This window comes from Colletotrichum orchidophilum, assembly GCF_001831195.1.
Source record: "Colletotrichum orchidophilum strain IMI 309357 chromosome Unknown Scaffold_123.1, whole genome shotgun sequence".
In the NCBI taxonomy this organism is placed as follows: Eukaryota; Fungi; Ascomycota; class Sordariomycetes; order Glomerellales; family Glomerellaceae; genus Colletotrichum; species Colletotrichum orchidophilum.
In genome coordinates this window covers 878-14,325 of record NW_019173079.1, presented here as the reverse complement: position 1 = coordinate 14,325, position 13,448 = coordinate 878, and the positions used below count along the sequence as shown (strand labels likewise).

General features: G+C 55.0%; 3 protein-coding genes across 3 annotated transcripts; all 3 read left to right on the top strand.

Annotated features, from left to right (window-relative positions):
• Positions 1-4,435: 4,435 nt before the first annotated feature.
• Positions 4,436-4,795, top strand: CORC01_11368 (uncharacterized protein; the record flags this gene model as incomplete). Its single annotated transcript, XM_022622993.1, has 1 exon — positions 4,436-4,795. One exon carries the CDS (start codon positions 4,436-4,438, stop codon positions 4,793-4,795), a length of 360 nt encoding a protein of 119 aa, XP_022470466.1.
• Positions 4,796-7,353: 2,558 nt separating this feature from the next.
• Positions 7,354-7,599, top strand: CORC01_11367 (uncharacterized protein; the record flags this gene model as incomplete). The annotated part of the gene is made up of 1 exon (XM_022622992.1): positions 7,354-7,599. The coding sequence occupies one exon, from the start codon at positions 7,354-7,356 to the stop codon at positions 7,597-7,599; it is 246 nt and encodes an 81-aa protein (XP_022470465.1).
• A 1,791-nt stretch (positions 7,600-9,390) lies between these two features.
• On the top strand, positions 9,391-12,447 carry CORC01_11366 (uncharacterized protein; the record flags this gene model as incomplete). Its single annotated transcript, XM_022622991.1, has 3 exons — positions 9,391-10,052; positions 10,142-10,149; positions 11,225-12,447. The coding sequence occupies 3 exons, from the start codon at positions 9,391-9,393 to the stop codon at positions 12,445-12,447; spliced, it is 1,893 nt and encodes a 630-aa protein (XP_022470464.1).
• Positions 12,448-13,448: the final 1,001 nt, after the last annotated feature.

Genomic DNA, 13,448 nt, shown 5'->3' with positions numbered 1-13,448 from the left:
GGGAGACCAAATTCAAACCCCGTAGGAACAGGCACGCCTTGCTGATACTGTAGGGTCATGAAATACCTAGACAAGGTTGAGATAATGGCACCAGCCACAAAGCCAATGAGAAGAGAAGAGCCCGACCAACTGGATGTACTCTTCAGACGAACGAAAAGGGAGATGCGCTTGCGCGCGGTGCGAACTTGAACAAGCCGCCATGCGTCGCATGAAAGACACGGACGGATCTCTCACGTAGCTGGGACAATGTCTGCAAGCTTTCCCGGAGACTAACAGGGCAATCTGGAGGCAATTTGAGTCGACCATACCGTCACTGACCAAGCCCTATAATTTCCAGTGCATCAGTTTATCCCGCACAGAGCTAATAACGGGAACACATGTAAAGAATCAAGGACTACGGACCAAGGTAGTCTTCAGGGGACGGCCCTATCGATATGCTGTAATCGATGCAGGCTGACACAGACCCCAGAGGCAAATGAGCACTATCGAGTCGAAACGAATTCGATTCTGAACGAACGATTACTACGTATACCTGCCAGGAACAAATGCTGGCTGAGCCGCAGAGTACCATGCATGAGAAGATGAGGCCGACGAGCTTCTATCATGTGCTGTCTGCGGATACATAGTACGAAAATCATCGGTCATTCATCTCAGCGCCCATGTGTCAGAGTCCCTATCCGGGATGACACTGTAACATCAGCGCGTCCGAATTAGGTCGAGGGGTGGGTCTTGTGCGAGAAGCATCCTGACATCTCGTTGGTGGACTTTTTGGCAAAACCCAGGCAGGGTGGCAGGCAAGAAGTCAAGGAGGGGCACTAACGGCGGCGGCTCAGAAAATGTCGGATGGGGCATGAAGATCCCATGGTTGCCAAGAGGATTGAACGAACGGGAGGTCAACAGCAAGCATGACGCGAACAACATGCATACGACCGATGCATGGACGCTTCGTCTCGCCCCCAAGGGCCCCAAGTGGTGTCGAGGTTTTCCTGCATGAGTAGTGGGAATCGGTACTCACCTTCCACACCCCTGCAGGCAAATCCCCAATTCGCTTCAGACCTACGGATACTACTATGTATGTATTGTACTGGAGTTTTGCAGCTCGGGTGCTATGCGGACAAGAAACCTGAGACGGGCTGTCCCCATTGCAATGCTTCCGCGATGTCGGCACTTTTAACTGCCTAGTTGGTCACTGCTCCTTGGGGTTTGGCCATTGAGCACGGATCCAACAACCTCGACTATCCGCTATCAGTTCTTCCAGAGATCGAGTAGCCAGTTCAAGAGTCGGAATGCCATGTGGATTGGTGAACTTTGACGTCGCTCTGTATCTGTGCATAGCCGCAATCTGAAAGCTACACCGAGGCAAGCGGGGTTTTCACGTCGCCGGTGGACTACCTAGCAAACAAGGCGGGACCAATCTGCTGATATCGATCTGCCTTGCTGTCTGTCGGCGGCGGTCAAACAACGGGGTAGCTTTTGAGATGAACGACGAGCCGCATCGGAGAGGTGGGCAAGTTCTAGAACATGACGTGCTGCAAGGAAAGGCAATGACCCAGGGCGACAGGCAAGAAAAAGGCACAACAAGATTCGTGGCAAAGCCGCAAAGCACCACCTGAACTTCGCAGGTAGCCCTGGCCCTGCGAGCGAAGGGAGATGGGATGGGGACGAGGTGGATCATGGATGAGGGACAACGCGCCTACTCCCACCTACATACATTGTAGTAGGCCATCATGAACAGCTGCGGGCAATTTACCATTCCTTTTTGGAGAGGTTCTGCGGCCTGCCGGGCCCAGAAGAAATCGAAGAACCATGTGGCTTCTCCGACTAGCGGCACTCGGTTGACAATAATTGATTGACATGCGGGTACTCACTCAGACGCCGCCGGTGTGGCCGCTCACGCTGCGAACGAACCGACGCTATGGGCGGTTCGTCCCAAATCAACCGCTGTCGTTGAACAGGAGCACAGCGTGTGCGCAACGGCGGCGTTCTGACGATGAACTGCGTTCTAATGGTGTGGTCTCGATGTTGACCGGCCCTTTTGCCACGGCCTACGGCTCTAGCACCACCTCTTGGGCTTGCCTTTTGCAGGCAATAGAATGCCAGCAAAAAAAAAAAAAAAAAAAAAAAAAAAGCCAGCCCGAGTTGAGCTGCTCCCGCATAACGTGGGCCGTGGCGCGGAACCTGGGTCGGAACCTGGGTGAACACAATCAAGTCCAATGGCTAATGGCCAGGACCGCGGTATCGACATGGCCACGCTACTGTGGACTGGAGATTGGCATGGCGTAGGCGACATCTGGCATCAGGTTGCTACCTAGTACTGAGTGGTGGTAGAGCCGTACAGGGATGCTGAGGATTCCCCCTCCCTCTCTCTGCTTGTTCTATGGCTATTCCGTCGTGTCTCTTGGTTCTGGCCGACATGCCTCGCTAGTTGTTCAAGAGGGCCCCTTTCGGTAAGGGCGACTCATCCGAAGACATAATATTAAGGGTGATGGGCCGGTTAACCTTCTTTGCGGGATCTTGACAGTGGCACTCCAAACCAAATTGTTGATGCTTACTGCGTACCTCTGTGACCACGATGCATGTCGACCGAGGGGCAGACGATGGATATATTAGGCAGGTCTGCTCTGCTGATGCGATGCAAGAGGTAGGTGACAACAAGTGACGCCGACAAGATTCGCAACTTGATAGGCCAGATGCCCATGTGCAAAACTGGTGACGTGCCACCGTGCTCCCATGCTTACAGTACCTACCACAGAACATAAGGTACGGATAGTGACTCAAACAAATCTTTCTCACGTGGCGATCAGAGAGCGACGAGGACGACTACAATACGAATATCCGTAGTAGCCACGACTACGGATAGGTTCTGTGAGATATCACGGAACGGGGTATGGCAGGTACATACGGATACAGAATGTGGTTTCACCGTCATATTCATTTCTTCATCTAGGGGACCTGGCCCAGAACCCAGCCGCACCGGCTTCTTGCGCTATCTCAGCCACCTGATGCCGTTGAGCAGTGCGGAATGCATCGCTGCGACTTGTTCTCTCGGAGGCTTCCTTAGTGAACTCCAAGCCCCCAGCCCCGGTACCGTACTAAGGCAGGGTAAAGTTGCCTGAGTGCTGGAGAGGGGACTCGGAGAGGCGGTGGCGGCGAGGGTGGTGTTGACGAGGACCGGGCGGGTAGCGCACATGCCAGGACAGGCCTAGCATTTGACCGTTGCGACCTTGGTGCAGCTGATATTTCGCACCTGGCACCCATGGCATTGATCCCCTTGCCGAAGCGAGGAGCGATGTGCTCCGTACGAATATGTGGGTGGAAGGATGTTGAGGAAGAGGGGTGGGAGGGGGCCTGCACCAGATCTGAAAGGTGTGACCCTGTTTGGATCGGTACCGCATGCATGCAAATGGGTAGTGCCTTGGTTGGCAGAGCACCTCAACTTCCCCAAGCCAAGGGGGCAGGCGACAGGCGAACTAGGTACGCTGCCGTGGGTGCCATGGTGCCATATAATGACTCCAAACTTGACGAGTAGTAGAGACAGGGACCGCGGCGCATATATGCAACCCGGCAAAGGTGGCAGCCACCGCCTTTCGCGCCAACAGAGTCGAGAACGAGAAAGACCAACAAATGGAGAGGTGGGGGAAAGAGGATGGGCTTTCCATCGACTTATCGCCTACTATGTAATACCTTGCAGGCCGTGCAAGGAGACGCAGTCGTTGCTGCTTGCTGCTGGCGGGTTTCTGCGATGCGCGATGCGGATACAGAGTAAGTATGTAAGCAAGGGAGAATAGCAGCAGGTACGGATACGCATTCGTTCCAACTTCCCCATGGACAGATTGACCAAGGTACCTGTCTGTACGAGATGGGGCCATGCAGCAGTCCGGGTCTGTTCCTGTTCCTGCTCCTGCTTCCTGTTCATGGACCTGATGTATCCGTACCTGCTCCTTGTTGCCGATATCCCTGCAACAAGTTCGGACGGAAACTGGAGATGACCTGATGTGGCCCGCACCCAGACAAGAGCATCATCTCGACGAGGTAGGGGGAACTTGTCTAGAGAGGCTTGGTATGCAGGTCGAACAAGTCATGGCTACATTGCGCCAGTCCCTGCAGGGCAGCAGGTGACGTCTAGTCTTCTCCGCTGCACAGCAATTTTACTTCGGCTTGGGCTTCGTCATCCCCAACCACTCGTCCTCTTCGCAGCGACTGGCACAGTAGACACGAAGCATCTTGATACATCCGAATAAGCGTAGATTTGCCGATGCGAATGACGAAACTCCGCATCCGTACAGAGTACGGCATTTACCATTGCAAGTACCCGCCGGCTTTCTGCCCTTGATCTCACCTGGTATCTCCCTTTGATAAACAGATTCGAATGAGGTTGACGCTGCAGGTAGGTACAAGAAGAGTCGGCTGCATTGCTCTGCTGCTGCCATGCGGCATGTTTACACACCAATTATGGATACACAATAGGCAAATTCTGTCCAGGCGTGGATTCCGCGGTCAACCCAAAACCTCACCAGATGGCCCAACTTTCTTTTGGGTGGATCGCAGCCGGATCTATCCAACCATGCCATGCCACCCGATCCAGGTTGTCTGGACTCTGCTGTCCACAAGTCATTTCCTTCTCGCATGCGCACGACCCTGTTGTTGGCCACAGCCACGGCCACGGCCATGGTCAGGATCGCAACCACAGCCACACAAGTTCTCTCTCGCGCGCGCGCACAGCTCACGGCCGCACGTCAACGGCGAACTAAGAGCTAGGAGCCCAAGCCTAGGCCGGATGGTCGGTGGGGAGTAACGGCGACAGCTGGCTCTTCAAGGTTCCTCGCCAACGGCCTACTGTACCTGGACCTTGCCAACAACGTCTTGCCCCCCTCTAGTAGCACTTCGACCCTCAAGACCCTTCAACCCGGCTTGCCTGTAAGCTAGCTATCGCGATGTGGCTTCTAGCTCCCTCTCCCTCTCCCTCTCCAGTTGCATCCCCATCTCAGCCTCCTGCCCCCGTTAAGTCTGCTCGCCTTGCCCGGCCGGCCTGGCCGCCAGCTACAGGACGGGTACGGATACCCTGAGGTAGGTAAAATTTCATTTGTAGAACGGCCGCGCTGAAGAAGGACTATCCATGGAAGGTGGTTGAAAGAGACAATCGACCGCACTGACTGCCTTCTCGAGATTCCCAGGACAACATCTTCATTGCATCGGTCATTTTTTGTTCTCACTTTCCCCTCTTCCTGCTGGGCCGAGCAACATGACTGAGACGGAATCTGCAGTTGAGACAAGAATCTGACGCCTGGTGACTGAAAATAGATGGGACGTCTCCCTTTCGGGGCACCTTCATAACGAGCATGAGACTTGGGAGAAGCTTGGAAGCTGGGGGTCTACAGCAATCGATTGAACATTCGTCAAGTACTCCGTAACCGCCGTCAATTGAGAATTTTGCGTTTACGCCACAGTGTACCATGGTATTGAAGGGCTTTGTTGTGGGGAGAGCTTGAAATGAGGCGAGGCACGGATCCTACGCTGATAGTGACCTAGCTGAGCTTGTATGCAGCATTGCCAGGACATCAGCATCCGCCTACACCGAGGACAGGCCTCGGCCCAGCTGATGTGCTTGCTGAGCTATCCGTACCTAGCCCACAGTCTACATCCGCTTCCGTTTTTCTGGCGCAGCGCTAGAGTGCAACGTGCCGTGTGTCTTTGCTGAGGTGCCACCTAGTGGCCGCTAAGACTCTAAGACACCCTCCCTGCCCAGTCCACGGATACCTTAATCATGTCTCTCATCGTATCGACAACTCAGAGGGCCCATCCGAGACAGACAGGCAGGAGGACGGACGTGCCTCGAGCCGCTCAAGGATGATGACAGGCCAGGGCTCGGACGCGGACGCGGACGCGGACGGATAATACATCGGACGGCACAGGACGACTCACAAAAGAGACGGGGGCAGGCAGGACAAGCTCAAGGACAAGCCAAGCTCGGAGAGAACGAACGTGGATAGGACCAGAAGACGCCCTGTCACCTTTTCTCCTTCCGCTGCCACGCACGCTGCCTGCCACAGCCGCATTCCATCCGCAAGCAGGAGCATGTTCGATGTCCTTGCCTCACTTGCCTACCTTGGCATAATCAGTTGCGTTGCGGCGTTGCCTTCCTACCCGTTGTCGGGCGTACCTTGCCTTACAACGTCTCCGGAGACGGCACTTCATGGTATGTAAGGTATCTGCGAGTTGGTAGTACCGTAGCTGACGAGGATGGCCGACTCCCTCACCTCCTCAGGAAGCGGCCCTCTCCATCCTCATCGGCTTCACAAGTTGCAATATCTCAGCAGCAAATCTTCCACATTGCTATTATAGCTTGTTCTTTGACGGCCGGCCCGTTGTGCCCTGCAACTTCGTACGTGTACCTCCTTTTCATCCAATACCACCATCTCCGGCCCGTCATCTCATCTCTCTGTTGCGCTCGCAGGTCGATCCCTCCGCTCGCCTCTCCACATATCCCACAACCTTCTTTCGACCCCGTCGGCGCTGCTGCATCCACCCCCCTCCCCCCCTTCCCCCCCGGTTCTCGTCGTGCTTTTCCCTCTTCTCCCCCATGTCCCTCCTCCGTGGCCCCGTTCCATGCACCCACGTCCGCTCATCTGTCTCTTCCCCTACGGATACCAGTACATACCTAAACCCCTGGACCCTAGGTTACCGACACCACCACCACCAGCATCATACTGTTCACCATGAGCATCAGCAGCCACCGCCTCAAACCTGTGCGCGGTGGCTCGAGCTTTGCCATGCGTTCCATCAATACGTACCTCACTTTACCTGGCTTGAACGGTCTCGTCTCGTCCTGCCTCACCTCTACGAATGAGCACTGAATATGGGCACCTGGGCTGTCAAACTGCTTTCCATGTTCTTTATCCCAAGTTAGTTATGCCTCTTTCTCTATCTACAAGGCACGCGAGAAATGAAAAGTGTAGCACAGAAGATGGGTCGTCCGCTCCGATGCCTTCCTTAGGTGCTCTCCTCCCTGGTACTTGCTTCAATACAATCAATATCAAGTCAATCTTACAGTTCCTCCACTCTCTCCCGCTGCCTGTCTTGATCCCGGCTTGATCTCTACTACATACCCTTTCTAAGGTAGTGCATCCGTGTCTGTACACCTTCCTTTGAAGAGTACCCCCGGGGTCTGCCTGCCCCCGCCCCTCACCTCTTGCCTCCCCCCTCCATCTACCTTACCTGCTCGCCTACCTTAGGTACCCACGGTACCATCCACCCATCCGTCCCATCCCATCCTGGCATACCTATCCCATCCATCCATCCCCATCCCTATCCACCAGTCAGTCTGCTTTTCCTCCTTCCTGGCTCCCGGCTACAATGTACATACTATACCTTAGTACCCAACCTGCCATCTGCCATCTGCTACCGGCTCCGATATTCGAGACAACGTCCACCCCTCCCTGTCCACTTCCACCTGAACCATCCCTCCTTCGCATCCCCAATCAAATTTGGCACTCTGCACGCTGCATACTATGTACTGATCGTCACTGGTTAGCAGTTAGAGAGAAGACACAGAGAGGGATAGCCGGCAGCACAATGAAGCCCTTTTGGTTTTCACCGTAAATTATTATTGCATCCTCTTTCTCTGTCCCCTCTCTAGTCCTGCTAGCTCTCACTCGGCCTGTTTTTTTTTTCTCCTTGGGCCTTGGCCTTGGCCAAACCCGCGGTCCCGTCCCGTGTCCGGATCTTGTGTCCCTCGGCTTTCGCTGGACTGACTCTTGTCTCCCCCACTGTCTTATTACGTTGTGGCTTCATACCTGCCTGTTTTAATCTCATCCAGGAACCCTCAGACCCAGCGCTACCATCGCCATCGCTGCCGCCAACCAATATTATCATCTCCTCCCTGGCTTGTGTACTGCATCAAGTCACTGCTCATTTGTTCTTGCTGCCCACGGCTGGCAATACTACCCGTTGATGTTTTATTTTTTATTTTATTTTTTTACTACAACACTCTCACGCTCTCACACTCTCTCGCGCTCTCTCTCTCTCTCTCTCTCTCTCTCTCTCTCTCTCGCACGCACACTTGCACATTCTCTCTTACTCTGTCCTTTTTCTTTCACACGCCCCCTCCCATTCCCTCACCCTCAAGACATACCGGTATACATAGCAGAGAGCATTGTACCTTACCTCATCCCAATCTGCTGCACACACTCGCACACACCTCTCACACACCTCTCTCACACACAGACGCGCGGAGAATTGTCGTTGAACAGGGGATCGTGATGGCATAGCCTTCTACCCTTGATTAGCAGCCACTCTAAAGACGTCGACTAGGGCCTCCCCTGGCCTACCTTTCCCTCGTCCAGATCAACCCTGAACCACACCCTAGCTTCATCTCAATTGCCCCCCTCCCCTTGTAGGTTCAGCAAGCCTGCCTCCAGTCACACAAAAACCGACCGGGAGCCACCGATCGACTGCTCCCAAAAAAAAAAGAGCTTATGGGTCCTACTTTCCAACGTATCCAGCCCTCGAGAAATAACGCTTCTTTATTCCGGCCGCCGAGAGGACAGAGAATCGGAGAGACAAAAAGAGGCTAGGGATAGACTAGATCTACATCGTCTTCCTCCCTTTTCTCTACTCCCGCCCTTCTCTTTCTTTTATCCATCGCTTATACATCCGTATCCAAAGACAGGTCGTCGGTACGCAGGTGTCCAGCCATCCATCTCCGCATCCCGTGCCTGAGGTTCCGTCGTGGTACTTCCTGCAACTGCCCGCCCGCATCAGCATCGCGCTCGACGAACCGCCAGCATCGCCGCAAGGAGCTTCATTGGACCTTGGAGGATCGTTGTGCGAGTGTCCCGCCACAGAAACCGCATAATCTCACAGCAGCGGACGCTCCATCTTCTGCCTGCTTTCCTAGAACCACTGGATCGGCTTCATCTGCGCGTCTCACACCTAGCACAAACGTCCGGTCGAGTTGTTTAAAGACATCGGGCGAACTTGCCTTGTCTTTGGAATATTGGCTGGTACAGACTTTCGCTTTTCGCCAAATCGATTATTCTTCGGAAACCACGCAATAGCTCTCTTCCTACCACCGAGATCGGTGTGTCTTGTGTGTGTGTGTGGATAAGCGTAGGAGTTTTCAACTGGTCCGACCGGAAGGAAGGGTGTTTGGAAAGCGGAACCAGCAAAATCTCCAACCTGACAACGGAAGGAATATTCCTTTCATTTAGACCTGGCGCAAGCCAAAAGGCGCAACCACAAACCCAACAGGTTCGGTAAAAGCGTACGGCAGACTGACAACGTCTCGCGGTAGCTCCGGTCTTTCGCAACAGTCTGGGAAACGAGGCGTCGTCTGAACGAAGACGTGGGGAGCTCTCGACCCGGACGCCCAGTGAAGCTGCATCAACATCCATGCAAGCCATAAACAGCGATTGCGATACGTCGTCTACCTCGCTCGGCCAGCGCCGAGGCATCTCCGATCTGGCGCGATTCGCCCTCGACCTGACCTGGGCAACGCCAACAAGAGCAGAGTCAGAGACTCCTGCTCGACCCAGAGCATATCCTTCCCCGCCCATGTCAGGGTCTCCTCCCCTTCCGCCCAAGCCAAATCCAGAGGCTGGTGACAGAGGGCAACTGCATAGCAACTATCCATCTACCAGCCCGCAAGATGCCTACCGGGGGAGGTTGCCGCCAACAACGATACCGCAAGGCGACTTCAGAGGACCTGCGCCTCTACCACATTCCCTGCCGCCGCCCCAGCCCCGATCATATCACGCCGAACAGCAGGATAGAATGCCTCATTCATATCCTCGACCCGACGACCACCTGCGCACTGCTCCATCCGGATATGCACACCTGGCAAGCCAGGCCTTGCAGCAGCGGCTTCCTCCGCCCTACATGCAACTGTCTGGGCCACCGCCACCACAGCCAACAGGACCCCATCAGCATGGCTATGCGACAGCCATGTCGCAGACATCCCAGGACAGCGGTCCCTACACGTCTCCCAAGACGCAAAGAAAGACAAAGGGCCATGTGGCATCAGCCTGTGTGCCATGCAAGAGAGCCCATCTTCGGTAATTCAACCACACTCCCTGCAGATGTCCCAAGTGAAATGCGCGGTGATACTTTGATACGGTGACGCTGACATTTTCTTTTTGTTTAGATGCGACGGTACGTACGACAGGCGATCCAGCCAATTTTGATTTTGCGTTTTTCTTTATGTTATCATTTTTGCAATGCTCTTCGGGTTGGGAGTCAATCAAAAGAGGAAAACCCTGCGGGCTGCAAGGAGCCAGCGCTGCAGGCCTTGGGCGAATGCGGCTGCGATTCTCTGAGATGCTTGACATCATTACCAGTCCAGAGGCTCCGAGGGTGAATCTGGACGCGGCATTAACCTAGCAAGACATATGTGTGTGCGACACTCGAAGCAGCGCAGGGATCAACCCCTTGACCTGAGACCGATGCTGAGGGGAAGAGGATCCCGTATGGGAGGATCATTCGCAGAAACTCGGACGGAGAGTTGAGATGGTTGCGTTGAATGGGATGGCGCATGCCGTCAAAGGCTGTCAAGTCTTGGGCTGTGTGGTGTCCGTGAGCCCAAGGACTGGTTGGCAGTCCTGTCAGCAGAGTGCTCCTTGGCCGGACTTCCGCGCCGGGCTTCTCGGCTCCTCAACTTCTCGCAACCAAGAGATCGGCCAACCCTCCCAATCTATCCAACCACTACCGTCTTGCACCGTCTGGTTTCTGGACCCGTTCGCTCCGGAATGCCGGCCCGGTATTTTGGGAAGATTGGCGGGTAACAGCCGGCCTCCCCGGGAGCGACCCTCGAATCTTTGATTATGGTTGGGAATGCGGTGAATTCGCCAATCGCGTGTCGTTGAAGCGGGTGTGGTTGCTGTTGATTATGCCACGTCTGAAACAGAAGCGGAGACGATTTTCCCTTTCACAAGAGCTTTCTGGGTGGACTGGGATGGTCGATCGCTGCTTCGTCTGGTCTGGTCGCAGGATGATCCAAGTGGACAGAACTAGCGTGTCATTGACGTGTCGGATGCGACGCATGGCAGCTGGGGTAGGAAAAGCAACCAGTGTCTAAGCCACGCGACTGATGAGCAAGTGTCCGTTGGAAGACGTCATCAGCTCTTGTTTGACCTGTAGTGCCGCCTTTGCACTTGCAACAGTTCTGGATCACGCGCTTGCTTTCTCTTCGCGGATGACAGTTTCGCTGACTTGCTCTTGCGACAAATAGCTCAACGTCCCTGTTCGAGATGCACAAGCAACGGCAAGGAAGACGCTTGCGTCGACGTGCAACACAAGAAACGTGGCCGCCCGCGGCTGAGAGACGACCGAGAAGCCCGCTATGGCCCCTCGACATATCAGCATCCCCAGGATGCTGCGGCGGCGGCAGCAAGGAGACCGCCACTGAGCCACTACTCGGCTGGCACTCCCATCTCAGGGTACGATGACCCCGTCCGAGGCAGTCACTCCTATCGCGTTCTAAAGTCTCAACCAAGCGAACCCATTGCGCCTCGATATCTGGACAGAGCTCCCCTGGGCGAAGCAAATTTGTACAGCCAACCCCCGTCTCTCACCTCCGGAGCGCCCGAGCCCGTGATTTTCCTCACAACGGAGCTAGAGATTGCGCGTGCTTCACCGGCCTTTGCTGATGCTGTCGGAATTCCCAACCTCAGAGGCCGCTCCCTCTTCGACATCGTGGTGCCTACTGAGCGCGAAAAGCTCCAGAACCACCAACGGCAAATCCAGGAAGAACGAACGAGAAAAGACCCCGTCTACCTACCTCCTATTTTCGGCAGGCAGGAGCAAGAGCGTGTTTTTGACTCTCTGCGATTCGAGCCCGACGAGATTTCGCGGTTCCAGCTAGACCGGCAAGACTTCTTTGTCTTCGCGGGGAGCGATGGGCAGCCGCGGTCGTATTCCGTGCGCCTGGGACTGGCCAAGCGTGAATCGATTTACTTCATCGTCATCCTCATTAACGCTGTGCCGCGGTATCCATATCCCTCGCCATCGCCGCGTGCTCGCGAGATGCCGTATTCCTATCCGCCCCAACAACAGCAAGTGTATGCGCAACATACCCCCGTTTCCGCGACGTTTGACCAGGCGAGACCTCGGTTCGGAGACGGCGCACTCGCGCCGCGTCCGTCCCCAGGCCAACATCTGCATGCGGCTTCTGGCTTAAGCCCCGGTACCAGTCCCGGCATGCCCTCGTATGCAGCCTCGCCCAGCCGACCTGAGTATCCCAGCGGGCCCTCATCGTACCAGATCCCCCGTAGTGAACTACCGCCGACCACTCGGCCGCCACAGCCATCTTTCCAATTGCCCCCGATCCGAGCCAGCCCACATCAACCTCCCCAACCCGAGTCCTCTTCCTGGCAACGGGATGATCGATCCGGACGGGTTGATATCGGTGGCCTGCTCGAGAAGCCAGACCCGCAGCAAAGACGTCCGCAATGAGGAATGACTTCCCTCCGCCCTAGCGGTCGTGGTCGATAATACTTCGCTTCATCCGCCTTGGTGTAAACCTCTTTCGCAACGCCGAGAGAGGCGGCATTCAAGCCCAAATTCCTGGTCCATTGACATTTTTGACCATGTGAGACGGACGAGCCTTCAAGTCGTCCGCCTCTTGTACTTGTATCGAGTTCCCTCCGTTCCCATATTCGCTTTCGGGTCCATCGCTCTGTTGTTTTTCCGGCGGCCATGAGCCGTCACGAGATACCACTTGTATAAACACCTTTTTTTCTTGCTCTTTGCCCCCTTGCACATACTGCCTTTTTTCTGCTACAAATCGGGGCAATATGGCATCCGTTTGGGCGTTTTCTATTTGGCTTCGACTCCCTGGGTAAGGCAGGTTGCATCTGTTGCATCCATTCAATGCTGAAGTATTTTGGAGAGTGTATGAATATGGCGCGTCGTCTCTGAGGAGGCTGGCGACGGAATGAGAGGAGCCATGGGGCGGTCATATGCGTGTCTTTGTTGCTGTCTGGGCCCCCCAGACACAGTTGTTTTCTTGTTTTATCCCTGAAAGAAAAGAAGGCTCACCAGGCGATTCTTTGCCAACTAGCATATTGCGCCGTTCATGTCGCCTTGTCGCTGATGTACCTGCGTTGGTCTTGTCTTCGTCTGTGCGGACCCCTAAGGTGGTGGGTTCTGCCCGTAGTCTTAATGATGGCCCTTTGGGATGACGAGTAGCGATGGGTGTTGAGGTCGAAGTTCCGTCTGTTCTTTTCCGGCAACAGACTGATCCCGACCATAATTCGACAGGCCATGAAGCAACGAGATGACTGTCTGCTTGCTTTCGTTCCTTGAAGGAGAGCATGGCCTGACGAGCGAACGGGGGAGAAGGGCGAGGACGCAGACTTTTTACGTGAGAGGTGCCCCATTGCTGAGGTCCGGAACTTGCGGAGACCGTCGGAAGGGACTAGTGCGGTAGACCATTTGCCGCGACTCCGGCAGGT